Below are 15,035 nucleotides of genomic sequence, written 5' to 3'. Positions count from 1 at the left end.
ATAATTTATTTTTTAATATATTAGAACAAAATCAATTTATTATAACAACAATAATAAATTCAATTATCCACATTATAATTATTAGATCCGATTTGATCTGATCGATTTACACAATCTAAACTGAATCATATTTAAATTTTTTTATAAAAGGACAAATATATCTCTGATTTTTGTTTTTAAAAAAAACAAAAAAAATGATCCAGTAGTTATGTAAATTAGTCGGTTCGACCAGATCTAATAACAATTGAGTTTATTGTTATTGTTATAAAAAAAATCAATTTTATTCTAATTTGTGAAGAAATTAAAAAATAACCAATCTATTAATATGTCTAATAATAATGCAACATATAAGTGTTTTTACAAAAAAAATATTCTGAGCGTCTTTACAAGAGCATCCTCCAAAAGATAATTGGGTGCACATACATGCTGCGGATTTAATGAAATAACTAAAAATTTTAACCTCTTTATCTTTTTATTTTTTCCCTAATCTGACGCAAGAATAATTTTACAATCCTGAAGAAGTATCCATTATTTTATTTGATATGTACCATGCATCTTCTTCTTTACACAACCATATTAGAGTCATGATCATGACAAGCATGCAGCGTTGAGTCACCTTGATTCACTTGACATACAGTTGCACCAACTAACTAACTAACTCCTATTTTGGCATGGCAGCCCTTTCCTTCTTTTGGAATAAAATCCTCCATTTCCTCCAGTTTTCACACGAAAAGCAATAATATCAAGATATGTAATCTGCACCAGGCAGACACATACGGCTCAAGAATAATAATAATACTAATATCTCATATCCCTTACCTTAATTCCTTCCAGCTGGGTATAAATAGTAGTTGCCCCAGAGATCTTGTTAACTAATAAGTAAAGAACATACATATACTATACTATATGCCATGCCTAGTGGTGGTAGCAGGAACTCTCTTGTTGTTGGAAGAGTGATTGGGGATGTGTTGGACCCTTTTCAAAGCACAATGCCTATGAGAATATCATACGGTAATAGAGATGTAACCAATGGCTGTGAGCTTAAGCCTTCTCATGTAGTCAACCAGCCTAGAGTTACTATTGGTGGAGATGACCTCAGGAATTTCTACACCCTGGTAAGAACAATGGTCATAACAATATTTTGTAACAAATTTAGTTATGTGATTACATGTTGCAATGGGCTATACATTGACTAAAATACTATTAGTCATCTGTAATTTTTTTTTTTACTAATTAGCAAAGATTTTTTATACGACAATTTTAATAAAGTTGATCTTATCTCGTTAAGTTTTGATGGGTATTTTGATATTATATATGTATATCTCTTCAATTATAAATTATAAATTTTATATATAATATTAATTAAAATTGTACATTATCTAAAAGGATGACCACCATATGATAATAACTTTTAAAAATAATTTTTAATAATTTTTATATTTTAAACAACAATATTCACAGTTGAATTAAAGGCGGCTAATCTTGAATAGTGTAGAATTACTTTGGCTCTCATCTAAAAACATTAAAGAGACTTGAGAACATACACAAATAAAGAAAATATACAACTACAACTTGTGTAAAACATATTTTATATTTAAATATATAATTACTTTTAAAAAAAATATTTATATTTTTTAATAATAAAAAAAATTTGGTGTAATTCCGCCAAAAGATACCTAGAAATTGTTTAGAGTGATATAGTAAGTAAAAGACCTTATTACTATGTAAATTCAAATTAAACCTTATTATATGATCTTTTATATATATATATATATATATATATATGTCTAATGGTTATTATTTCTTTTATTTTCTTTGATCATATATATAGGTTATGGTTGATCCAGATGCACCTAGTCCAAGTAATCCTAATTGCAGAGAGTACCTCCATTGGTGAGTACAGAAAACATTTGAATCTAAGATTCAAGGAAAATGATATGGATTGAAAATGTATAGGTTGAGAAATACACATATAAAAGTATTTTTATTAAAAAATTATATTAAAATATATAATACTATACTTGTTTTCTATTTTTCATTAATACTTTCTACTTATTATATAAACTAAAATATTAAATAATTTTACATTATTTTAGGTTGGTGACTGATATTCCAGCAACAACAGGAGCTAATTTTGGTTAGTAGTTTATATAAATTTAATTTGTTTTTTCATGAATCTATCGTATTATTTTTTGACACATATATAACATTATTTGATATATGATTTGAATCTTTTACATACCGTCCATTTTTTCTTAAGAACTGAAAGATATATTCATATGATTTATCTTAAATGCATATCTATAGTGCGGGAAGAACTAAAAATGATTTTTTAGAGTATCAGATTCCAACTTTCAACCATTCCATCTTCAATGGATATAAAATGCTCATATGTTTAAACATGTTTTGTTACCATTTTACTTTATACTTGAAATTTAGATTATATATAGGCTTATCTTTTATATATACTCAGTATTTTATTTTTATACAAAAGAATAACATATATTAATAAGAATCTTTAATATCATATCATGAGTTATCTTATCTCTTTTAAAAATTTAAATTCTAGACAGAGACCTATTATAGTCCATGATTCTCAAATCAAGTAATAAAAGTCAATTGTAAAACAAATGTTTACATAATTAACATTCTGAGTTTGCATATAAAAATTAAAAAAAGATATCGTTATTTTATTTTGAACTCCTTCTCTGTATGTTTGTAGGTAATGTGATAGTGAACTACGAAAAGCCACTACCAACCATGGGGATTCATCGTTTTGTGTTTGTGTTGTTTCGACAACCGGGAAGACAAACAGTATATGCTCCTGGATGGAGACAAAACTTCAACACAAGAGAGTTTGCTGAGCTTTATAATCTTAGTTCACCTGTTGCTGCTCTCTTCTTTAACTGTCAAAGGGAGTCTGGATCTGGTGGAAGAACAATGATGAATTAACAGTATACTTTTGTGCATGTGGTATACTTAATTTCTCCATTGATATAGAGAGCAACAGTGTACTTTTAAAGCAAAAATAAAAAGATAATACAGTATCAATGATAGTGTTATACATATACACATTATATAAAATCAGTTCACAACATAATTTTTATTGTTTTGCTTAAGAAAAAATACAATGAATTATGTACTTCTCTGGTGTATTCAAACATATTATATATATGGTAATCACTTTTACCATGCATGTACTATTTCAATAAAATATAACCTTTGTTTATCTATCATTAATGATTAATTTTATGTTATATAAAATTTTTTTATATATATATTATATGAGCAATTAAATTAAATATATTATAATAGAGCTATTAATACTAAAACAAAATGATATGCAATAATTAATATTATATATATATATTATATGAGCAATTAAATTAAATATATTATAATAGAGCTATTAATACTAAAACAAAATGATATGCAATAATTAATAAATTATTACTTGATCCACACTCTTTTAAGATATTTAACGAAGATGGAACACTTTTGACAATTTCACTTTGTATAGACCATTAGAATAAAAACTCTTCTATCTAACAAACACCAAGCCTAGCATGTCTATTCAATAAGAAGACTCAATCAATTTGTGGATTGTTCCACCACCAACCATTTCGGAGTACTCTCATAGAATGCTGAAATATTTGAAAGATGGTCCCACAAATAGTTTATCGTTCTCCACAAAGTTAAACTTTAACCTCACTTTAACTTTATAATGCAAATTGGACAACATATGCTAATGTTGAAAGACTAATGAATGACTATTGTTTCTAATTTAGTTTCTCGTTAATTGGCTAGAAAAAAAAAAAAGGAAGAAAATGGATATAGCTCATTCTTTATCAGAAGTAGAGTACAAAGTCCTTGTAACTGCCCTTAGTAAAATAATTTAAAAAATATATAATTAATATTAACTGAAGAAGGTTGGTTCCATCACATTACCTTTTATAATAAACAAGAATATTAATTTTCTACATTTAAACATTTGAGCATTATATATATATATATATATATATATATATATATATATATATATATATATATATATATATTCTTGCTTGATTTGTATACTATCTCTGTTACTTGATATTTATTCTTTTAATTAGAATTTGTTAACACAGGTTGTTATTTTTCTTGTATAGAAAGTTGTTAGTAGTGGGTTTTGTTGGTATGTTGGGCTGTATAGTTTGTTAGAATAGCAAGATAATTCTGATAGAAGAAGTGATTGTATTCTTTGAGTTTGATCATTATTCAAGTTCAATTCTCAATTCTTTCTTGGTTTCTCTGTTATTGCTCTTCTCCATGTTCATATGCAATTTTTATATGGTGCGGTGAGCGTGGATGGAGGAACATGGAGATCCCGATTGAAGGATGAGAAATTTTCTCTCTGATTCACAATTCGTTAAGGTGATTAGAGAAGGATGATGAGTCAAGCTTTACAGTTGAAGTGCTTTTCGCGGTTTTTGCTCCGTGAATCTATTTTTCCCTTTTTTTTCTTCATTTGATTTGAACGCCCTCTTTCTCGCAATTTCTTCTCCTTCTCTTTCACACCTCTCTAAAATCTCAGCTCCTCTTCTTCATCTATTTCTTTTCTTCTTCTCTCTTGAACTCATACTATAAAGTTTGATGACAGTTCTGTTATCTCACTGTCTTTCTGTTAAGAAGAGATAATGAGTTTCCGATCCACGAGATCAAGAGAGAAAGGTTATGAACACTTCTGTCATCTTCACAGTGATGGAAAGAAAATCATATCCAAGTTTTGGATCCACAGAAGGTGGTCCTACGATGGACATGCAACAATTCGCGACGTTCTTCAGTCAGGTGGCGTAGATCTAGAGCCATATCAACAAGACAAATCCAAATCAAGATCTTTCATGCCCTTATTACATACTTCCTTCTGAAAATCCAAGTATACCTATTACCAACGTGATTTTTATTGGTTCAAATTACAGTGCATGGAGCAAAGCTATGATCAATTCTCTTACATCCAAAAATAAAATTGAATTTGTTGATGGCACCATCTTAAAACCTAAGAAAACTAATCCTGATTTCAAGGCATGGCAACGATGCAACACCTATGTAGTTGCTTGGATTAACCTTTCCCTTAGTCCAGAAATCAATCAGAGTGTTCTATGGAACAATATAGGCTATGAATTGTGGAATGATCTTAAGCATCGTTATTATCAGGGTGATAGGTTTTGAGTAGCTAAATTGAATGAGGAAGTCTATGCACTAAAACAAGGGGACTTGTCTGTTACTGCTTATTTTGCCAAATTGAGAAATCTTTAGGAAGAGATTGATGATTTTAGAACTATCCCTGGTTGTGATTGTGTTAAATGTGAATGTGGCTTAGGCATTGTTAGGCAACACAGGGAGGAGGACAGAGTCATCAAGTTTTTGCGTGGTCATGGAGAGCAATATTCCACTGTTAAGTCACAGGTCATGCTGATGGATGATTTGCCTAGTGTGAACAAAATCCTCTCAATGATCACTCAGCAAGAAAGGTAGCTCTTCAGCTTTGATAATACCTTAGACACTAAGATTTTGGCAGCCTTTTCTCAACCTGACAGCAGAGGTAGAGGTCAATCTAAAAAGGGGCAAAATCGCATCAAATTGCAATATACTCATTGTGAAAAATCAGGACACATTGTGGATAATTGCTATAAGAAGCATGGCTATCCACCCAACTTCAAACCTAGATTTGAGAAAAAAGTCTCTTGTCCTAAATTGTATGACTGCTACAAACACTCCTGAAGATGAAAATGATGGTCTCAATGTTCCACAATTAGTTAGAAGTGAACCAACCATTAATGAATTCACTCCAAAGCAACGAGAAGCTCTTTTGGCCTTGCTTAGCAAACAAGATATACCTCATTCTCATAGTGTCAATCAAATTTCAGCCAAAGCCAATCACTCTCCCTATACAGGTAGAATGGTAAATACTTTACAATTTGATTCTCATGTTAGAGCTCTAACTATTTCAACTAATAAACACAAGCCATGGGTACTTGACACTGGAGCCACTGACTATGTATCATATACCCTGGCTGATTTCCAAAATTATTTCAAAGTTGATCCAATCATTGTCAAATTACCTAATCTCTCACTCACAACTAGCTGCGTCATGGGTACCATTATGTTTTCTGACAATCTTTTTCTCACTAATGCGTTGTTTATTCCTACTTTTAACTTTAAACTCATATCAGTTTCAAAACTTATTGCATCTTTACATTGCAAAATGAGTTTCACTGACAAGGCTTGTGAGATACAGGATCTGCACACTTTTAAGATAATTGGTGCAGCTAGCAATGTTGATGGTTTGTACATTCTGCACAAAGAAATTAAAGCTCTCCCTCACATCACAGCAACTTCCTACAACCATTTTTCACAATCTTTGTGGCATGTTGATTAAGACATCCATCTCATGATAAGCTTGTTGTATTACAAAAGAATTTTGAGTTTATTGACTGTACAAAATATACGAAACTATGTCATTCTTGCCATCTTGGCAAACAAAAGTGATTACCCTTTTCTGTTAGTTCTAGTACTGCAGCCAACGTACTTGATCTAATTTATGTTGATATTTGGGGACCCGTTTCTATTCCCTCCTTTATCGGAAAACGTTATTTTCTTACTATAATGGATGATTGTTCTCAATTCACTTGGACTTTATTCATGGAAACTAAAGCCGAGGCTTCTTCATTGGTTAAAGATTTTGTCATTTTTGCTAAAATCCAATTTAATATAGTGGTTAAAACAATTCGCGCAGATAATGGACCTGAGTTTTTAATGCCTACTTTTTACAGCTCTAATGTCATATCTCATCAAAGAACTTGTGTGGAAACTCCATAGCAGAATGGCATTGTTGAGCGTAAGCATCAACACATCCTTGCTGTGGCTAGAACTCTCTTGTTTCATGCACACTTGCCAAAATCATTTTGGAATTACGGTGTTGGACATGTGGTTTATTTAATTAATCAATTGCCAACACCTTTTTTGCAAGATAAGTCTCCATATCAAGTTCTTTATAAGACTCTGCCAAATCTGTCCCTTCTTAGAGTTTTTGGTTGTTTGGTATATGCTAGCAGCCTTGCAAGACAACGAGGCAAACTGGATCCAAGAGCAAGAAAGTGTTTGCATCTTGGATTTAGGGAGGGAACAAAGGGATACCTGCTCTTTGATTTGCAAACTCGAGAGATTTTCTTATCTCGGAATGTCCAATTTCATGAGAATTGTTTTCCTTACTGTCACTCTAATAATTCCAACGATAACAATTTTTTAAATTCTTCTAATTCATCTCATGTTGAATCTCATCCTTTTAATTATGAATTTTTGAAAGGGACTCAGATTCAGGTTTTAAACACTAATGATGCAGCCCCTTAACAAGCTTGCATCACCCAAATCTCAGCCATCAACATGATAATGCTTTATCTGACTTAAATGAAACTGAAGAAATTCTTTCCTATCCTAATTATGCATCACATGAAGAGTTTTCAACTCATAATTCTGCTGCTCTGCCTAAATCCTCCATTTTGCCTGAAAATGATTATGTAAGGAGATCGACTAGGCAAACTAAACCACCTGCATACTTGTAGGACTACGAGTGCCAAACTATCAACACTATTTCACCCTCATCGTAGCTCACTGCTCAAAGGTATCCTCTCTCCAATGTCTTGTCTTATACTAAGCTTTTTCCCATGCATCTTGCATTTTCTATTGTTATTCCGAATTTAGAGCCTAAAACCTATGAGGATGCAATCATTCAAACTTATTGGCAAGAGGCAATAAGAGCTGAACTAACTGCCTTGGAAGAAAATAAGACACGGAAGCTAACTTCTTCACCAATTGGAAAGAGAGTGATTGGCTGTAAATGGGTATTTCGTACCAAATACCACCCGGATGGCACAGTGGAGAGGCACAAGGCAAGACTCGTTGCTAAGGGATTCACACAAGTGGCTGGTGTTAACTATTGAGATACCTTCAGTCCTGTAGTAAACCTAGGGACTTTGAGAGTGGTGCTGGCTGTTGCAACAGTAAAAGGGTGGCACCTTAAATAAATTAATGTCAACACGGCATTTTTGCATGGTGAACTCAATGAGAAGGTCTATATGAAGGTGCCTCTAGGTTTAGAAGCCTTACCAAGTCAAGTTCGCAAGCTTGAAAAGTCCTTGTATGGATTAAAACAAGCTAATAGACAATGGAATTACAAGCTCAAATCGGTTCTACATGAGCTAAAATTCACTCAATGCAAATCGGATTACAGCCTCTTCACCAAGAGTACATCACTTAGATTCATAGCAATTCTAGTGTATGCAGATGACTTAGTATTGGTAGGTGATGACCTAAATAAAATTAACTCAATTAAAGATATTCTTCATGAGAGATTTTGGATCGAAGACATGGGAGATTTGAAGTACTTCCTTGGTCTAGAAGTGGCAAGATCCAAGACGGAAATTACTTTGTACCAGAGGAAATATGTCCTTGATTTACTCAAGAAAACAGGATTTGAAAGGTGCAAACCTGCCACCACTCCTATTGATTATGGAGCAAAACTAAGTAAAACTACTAGGAAATTGCTCGCTGATTCTGGTCAGTATAGACGAATTGTGGGCAAGCTTTTATATCTATCAAATACTAGACCTGATATAAGCTATGCCATTGGGAAGCCAAGCCAATTTTTGGATTGCGCTACTACTGAGCATTTGAAGGCAGCACATAGAGTGTTGCGTTATATAAAGGGTTCTCCTGCTGCAGGCCTCTTCTTTTCTGCAGATTTTGATTTACAACTTACCGGTTTCTCTGACTTTGATTGGGCTGGTTGCGTTGACTCTCGCAAATCCATCTCGGCATATTGTTTTTATTTAGGACCATCATTGGTTACTTGGAAGAGTAAGAAACAACTAACAGTTGCAGCCTCCTCTTCAGAAGCAGAGTATAGAGCTTTAGCTCTGGCCACCTAAGAAGCTCAATGGCTGAGTTATATTCTTCAAGATCTTGATATTCCAATCACAAAACCTATTAATACACTACAAGAAAAAATAATATTTGTAACAAAAATTTGTTACAAAAAATCCAAAATTTTGAAACAAAAGGAATTTGTAACAAAAAAAGCCCATTGCAGTATGTCCCGTTACAAAAAGTTTTTGTAACAAAAAATGAAACTGTTACAATACAAAGAAATTGTAACAGCCCAGACCACCCGCTAGCACAATATTGTCCGCTTTGGCACACAAGGCCTCACGGTTTTGCCTTTGACGATAGGGATGCTAGCCGAAGCCCCCCATACTCACTCGTCAAAACGCGTCATGCTAGGGAGAGGTATCCACACCCTTATAAGGCATGCTTCGTTTCCCTCCCCAATCGATGTGGGACTTTACAGAAATATTTTGTAACAAATTTTTTTGATACAAAAACTGAAATTTGTCACAAAAGTGATAACAAATTTAACAAATAAACTCTTTTTTGTAACAATTTAGATTTGTGTTATAATATTTTGTTACAAAATACTACTTACTTTTATAACATTTTTTATTCTTAGTTACAAAAATAGATTCATTTTGTAATATTTATTTAAATAATTGATATATCAATTAATTTTTTAAATGTGCTAACTCAACATTTATATAATATATATTCATATAGATAATTAAAATATCTTACATATAATTAAGATTCTTTTACAATAAAATAAGTTCTATAAATTCAACTAAATACAAATTTTTCCTAACATAAAATTTGTATCATGTAGAATTTATAATCCTTGACTCTTCTAGCATGTTTCAGTCAATATAAAGTCTAGCATGTTGCCATCAATTTTGTACCCCTGCAAACATAAACAACGAAAATCAACATTAGAAATAACACATAACACTATCTTCGTCCAAGTGAAAATTAAGATAGAAATTAAAATTAATTAATTCTTTGAGAATCTATTCTCAAAATTTAAAACCAACTAATCAAGGATACAAATGATCAAGAATTGACAATTGAATACATAAAACGGGCTAATTAATAATCGTTTAATCACAAATATACTTGACCTGTTTTTCATGCTTTTACACTCACAAAGTTTCATACAAGAAAAGTGAGATTCATGTCAAAACACAAGAACAAGAACATGCAGAACAACCAAAAGAAACCAAATTTAAATTACTTTCTTTGAACCAAAAGAGAAACTCTGACAACAAGATAATAACTCACTTCCTATGCGCACAGATGCACTAGGCCATATCAGATCAAGCTTAGGTCCTTGTAGTTTTATATAAGCTAAAACAAGGAATCTCTAGTAAAGTATTCCAACAAGCATAGAAGAAAATACAATTAGGAGAACTGCCAGTTATACTTACACATATGAAGTCAAAACCAACAATAATAAAGAAGAGACATTAATGAACTAAAGCATATGCTCTAAGATCAACATGCTACTAGTACTTTACATAGGCAGGTCAGAGAACATCAATTGAAAAAGCATTTAACTCGATATAAATCCAAATCTTACTTAGAGTTCAAATGATGGGCAACGGAAAAACCAATCCAGTTCATGCGATGATTTGGTTTCAGAGTCAAAAGTTGATGTCTCGTCTCAACAAAGCCACTTAAATCTAGCATTTGAGCCTACGAGCAAGAATAAAGAAAGAAACATGAGAAAAAAAAATTACATCATAAAAGAATTCTCCACCTATATACATACTACGTGAAAAAATATACATACAACAGTACAACATAGCAGAACTTTATGGGCTCCAGTTCATGTCTTCAAGCTGAGGGCAAGATCATTTTCTATGAAAATTAACTACAATAATTATAATTGTGAAGGTTATTCATAGTACATTACACTAGTAAATAACATTACAAGTTAGCTTTTAAACACAACACTGAATAAACACAATAAGAACAGTTCCATAATTAAATAAAAAAAATACAACATCTAAAAAACAAGAACAGTTCCATAATTACTATACAACAAAATAATCTAAATTACTCAAAATAGAGAAACCTACGAAAATCATTACTCATAACAATAACAGTTCAATAATCTTCAATAATGTTCACTACTCATCATCAGTAATAAACTCATTCTTCAAAATGGCATGAATTAGAGTTTGCAACAAAAAAGTTCAGTAGAAATAAAAGTTAGGCCTTTGAATCACAAAAGAAATTTTGTCCCCAAAAATTAAAAACAATGAGAAACTTGATATCAAAATGGGAAAGAAAGAATTATCAGGGTTTACACACTCAAAGGCTACTTTCCCTTGCTGACGCAGAGAACAGGAAGACGAGGAGAAGCGGCTACGACGCCAAGGAGCTATCAGAGACAGCGTCACGGCTTCGGCGACGGCGGCTAGGCAGTGGCGGAGCCTCGTCGACAACGGTCTCATCCTCCGCGGCGCGGTTTCTCTGTCACGGTGTCTCCTCTTTTAACGGCGCTCTCTCCCCTGGCACGGCACGACGGCGGCGAAACGAGAAGCTCCTTGCATGCGGCAGTTCGGCGGCTTGAACAGCGACGGTGGTGGCTGGGCGCGACGACAGCTCCTCCGACAGCGGGCTCGTGGCTAGACGCGCTCTCTCTCCTTGGCCCTTGCTCAACGGCGCCCTCTCTCCTCTGGGTGTAATACGATGATGCGGTGGCAGTGATACCCGCCGGCGCCGTCCTCCCCTCCTTCCCCGTCTCCTTCTCTTCTTCCTCTTTTCCCTGTTTCTATTTTTCCTTTCTCTTACTTTCTTTCTTTTTTTTCCCACTTGGTAAGAGTTTTGCGAAGGGGAAGGCTGGCGGCTACTAGGTTTAAGGGTGGGGTGTGTGAGTTGTATTAGGATTAGGGATGGGGTAATTTAAGTATTTTCAATAAAAATAAGGATAGTATAATAACTGAAAATTAATTTTAATTTAATAATAATTTTATAAAGATATTATTTAACTATAAATTTTAAATTATTTTTAAATAAATATATTAATTTTAAAAATTAGAGTAGTTAAATTAATTATTCTTGAAATACTATTTTATTATTATTTTATAATTATTTTTATATAAATACTAATTAAGATAAAATTAGAGATAATTAAGTTAATTTTTTTTATTTATAAAATTTAAAGTATTAAATTAAAAAATCTCAAATATTTAAATTAAATTATATAAAATATTTATATTTTTTTTATTACTAAAATTTTAAATTATAAATAAGAAAATACTCTGTTTAATATATAAATCTCTAAAAATTTATTTTGAATAAATATAATAAATCATAAATGACTTATTATTTAATCTTTACTTAATGTACCAAAATTACTTAATGACGATGACATACAAATAAACTCAATTCAAAACAAGCACAGACCAAGTGTAACTTATTTGAATCCATAATGCACCGAAATTACTTCATAATGATGACACACAAGCAAACTCAGTTCAAACCAAGAGACCAATTGCACCTTATTTAAATTCAAAATGCACCGAAATTACCAAGGTTCTGAAAACCGAACCGGTCATCGAACCGCTTTAGTTACTGGTTTACTGATTCATAGGTTCAACCGATTCAACCGTGGTTGAACCGAAAAAACCGTTTTATAATAAAATAATAAATAAAATATAAATAAACACATTAAAACATAATTATAGTCTAATATAAATCTTAAAATATTATCCAAATTAAAGTACTACATAAACGAGAATGTTATGATCTTATTCAAGTACAAACTCAAAAGTCAAATAACAAAATAAGACAACCAAACATAAAATTCCAACATCCAAACTTATCATCAATCATGAAAATTCACTATAAATCACAATGTTATTGATACTAATGCTGCATGCCATTAATTCTGGATAGAGTCATAAATTAAGGAATGGAATAATATATATCATCCGGCTTTCAGTTTGCTTATTGATTCCATAATATATATCTGTTCATCAGTTTTGTAATTTATCATCCACAAAAGGGAAATTACAATCCAGTGAATCCACAAAGACCTTAAACTTGTCAAGTTTCAAAAATTTAACAGCAGCAATTCAATCTCCAGCAGCACATCACTAGGCAAAGAAATCACAAAATCCTACATAACTAAAATAAAAAATCATGAAGACAGTCACCATTTAAGCATAATTAAATCGCAAAACAGTAAAACAAACATAAACACACACAAAACAGCAGCAACTTCAGTTTCCAGCAGCACATCACTATGCAAAGAAATCACAAAACACAACATCAGCAGAGCAGAACATATGCTGAATTAACTAACTTAACAATCTAAGTACAATAAAGCCCAAAGCATAGTTTTAATTGACTTAATTAAACACAAAAATGCTCAGCAGTCAGCAATGAACAACAGAGAGCCAAAAAAGCATAGCACAGCAGCAGCGAAGAAGACACAAACCAGGGTACAACACAGCATAGCAGTAGTGAACAAAGCCATTCAATAATCAATATAATTTGATAATTTATGAACTAAAAAATAAACACGAACAGCAGGCACTAGTAGTGAGCTATGTGATACAAGTATTCCTTTAGGCAATGAGTACAATCAAGAAACTTTAACAAAATTTAACAGCAGAAAAAAATAAAAGCATATACAAACCAGTATCAATTTATCATTAATCAGTAGGAGGATTGGCGTTGGGGGAATGGAAGGGCCTTCGAACACCACGAAATAGGAGGATTGAAGAACGATCACGACAAACCAGGCCGCGACAGTGCGACCAACGGGGGCGCGATGGAGGCTAGGGTTGTGTTTTGGGGAGAAATAATGAGAGTATGTATGAGACTGAGGAATCAGGAATGGGGCTCGAGACAGGGGCAAGGGCTTCAGGTCACTCAGGATGACACTGCGCGACGGCAAGGAGTGGTGGCGGTGGCTGCGATTTCCACGGCTGACTTCGACGGAAAGGGCTGCGCGAATCTCCAAGCTGGCTCCACGGACTTGCGACGTTGAGTGACTTCGATGGAGGTGTTGCGACGGCGGCGGTGGCTCGAGGTAGAGACTGCATACGTGGCCACTGAGTGCGAGAGGCGAGAGTGGAGGGCTGCAGGGTGGAGGCTCGAGAGTGGAGGGCTGTAGGGGAGTGAACTGAAGAGTGAGGAGACCGAAGACTGAAGGCTAGGGTTGGTTTCTGGATCAAAACGCATCGTTTTTGACAAAATTTAAAAAACCGGCCGGGTCACGGTTCGGTTCGACCGACCGGTTCCCGGCCGGTTCGACGGTTCAACTTCGGTTTTTAAATTTAGCGGTTTTGCCTTCTGTCCGAACCGTATTTGTTAACGGTTCCCGGTTCGATCGGTTCGGCCGGCCGGTTCGAACCGGTTTTCAGAACATTGGAAATTACTTAATGATGATGACACATAAACAAACTCAGTTCAAAACAAGTACAAAACCAAGTGTACCATATTTAAATTCAGAATGCACCAAAGTTACTTAATGATAATGACACACAAGCAAACTCAGTTCAAAACAAGTACAGACCAAGTGCACCTTATTTAAATCCAGAATCTACTGAAATTACTTAATGATAACGACACATAAACAAACTTAGTTCAAAACAAGCATTGAAAAGAGGTCTCATGCATTGCTCACTGAGGTTGAAAAAAAAAGAAAAGTAGTAAAATACATGAGACTTGAGTTATATAGTATGAGTTTTTGGTTACTTTAATGTGGTAGTATTATTTATGATTCTGAATGTATCAACTGAACAGTGCATATTTGAAATTGGAGTTGAGAATGTTGATTCTTGAGGGACATAAACTTAGAAAAATAAACAGAAAAAAAAATAAAAAATAAGGTCCAAGGCTCTGAGCATCAATGGTTAGGAAGGTCAAAAAATGATTAAAATCTCAAAGAGTTGTTCTCCTAACTATATGCTTGTGGTGTGAATGTGTCAAGTAATCCTTGAGACAGAGCACTAAGAGTCGAGACCAAGTGCAATTACAGAGTATGCCAAAGGCTCTGAGCACCACTGTCTGGGAGAAATAAAAAGAAAAACCATAACTCAAAGAGTTCCTCAGTTAAGTGCTTGTGGTGTTTGTGTGCTAAGTTAAGCTTG

The 15,035-nt window shown here is 33.3% G+C and overlaps 2 protein-coding genes and 1 long non-coding RNA gene across 3 annotated transcripts; 2 read left to right on the top strand and 1 right to left on the bottom strand.

The window, feature by feature from the left end:
* The first annotated feature begins 591 nt into the window (after nt 1–591).
* Nucleotides 592–3,247, top strand: LOC112759045 (protein VERNALIZATION 3-like). The gene is made up of 4 exons (XM_025807862.2): nt 592–1,115; nt 1,832–1,893; nt 2,097–2,137; nt 2,723–3,247. The coding sequence occupies exons 1-4, from the start codon at nt 912–914 to the stop codon at nt 2,950–2,952; spliced, it is 537 nt and encodes a 178-aa protein (XP_025663647.1). The 5' UTR covers nt 592–911; the 3' UTR covers nt 2,953–3,247.
* Nucleotides 3,248–8,405: 5,158 nt separating this feature from the next.
* LOC140180221 (uncharacterized mitochondrial protein AtMg00810-like) lies at nt 8,406–8,966 on the top strand. Its single transcript, XM_072220666.1, has one exon. It carries the CDS (start codon nt 8,406–8,408, stop codon nt 8,964–8,966), a length of 561 nt encoding a protein of 186 aa, XP_072076767.1.
* A 677-nt stretch (nt 8,967–9,643) lies between these two features.
* Nucleotides 9,644–10,608, bottom strand: LOC140179851 (uncharacterized). Its single transcript, XR_011873679.1, has 2 exons — nt 10,505–10,608; nt 9,644–9,829 (listed from the first exon to the last, which is right to left on the bottom strand). It is a non-coding gene; the product is annotated as an uncharacterized lncRNA (long non-coding RNA).
* Nucleotides 10,609–15,035: the final 4,427 nt, after the last annotated feature.

Source organism: Arachis hypogaea, chromosome 16 (genome assembly GCF_003086295.3).
Source record: "Arachis hypogaea cultivar Tifrunner chromosome 16, arahy.Tifrunner.gnm2.J5K5, whole genome shotgun sequence".
Lineage (NCBI taxonomy): Eukaryota > Viridiplantae > Streptophyta > Magnoliopsida > Fabales > Fabaceae > Arachis > Arachis hypogaea.
Note: the sequence above shows the minus strand (reverse complement) of the source record. Positions and strands in the feature narration are given on the sequence as shown.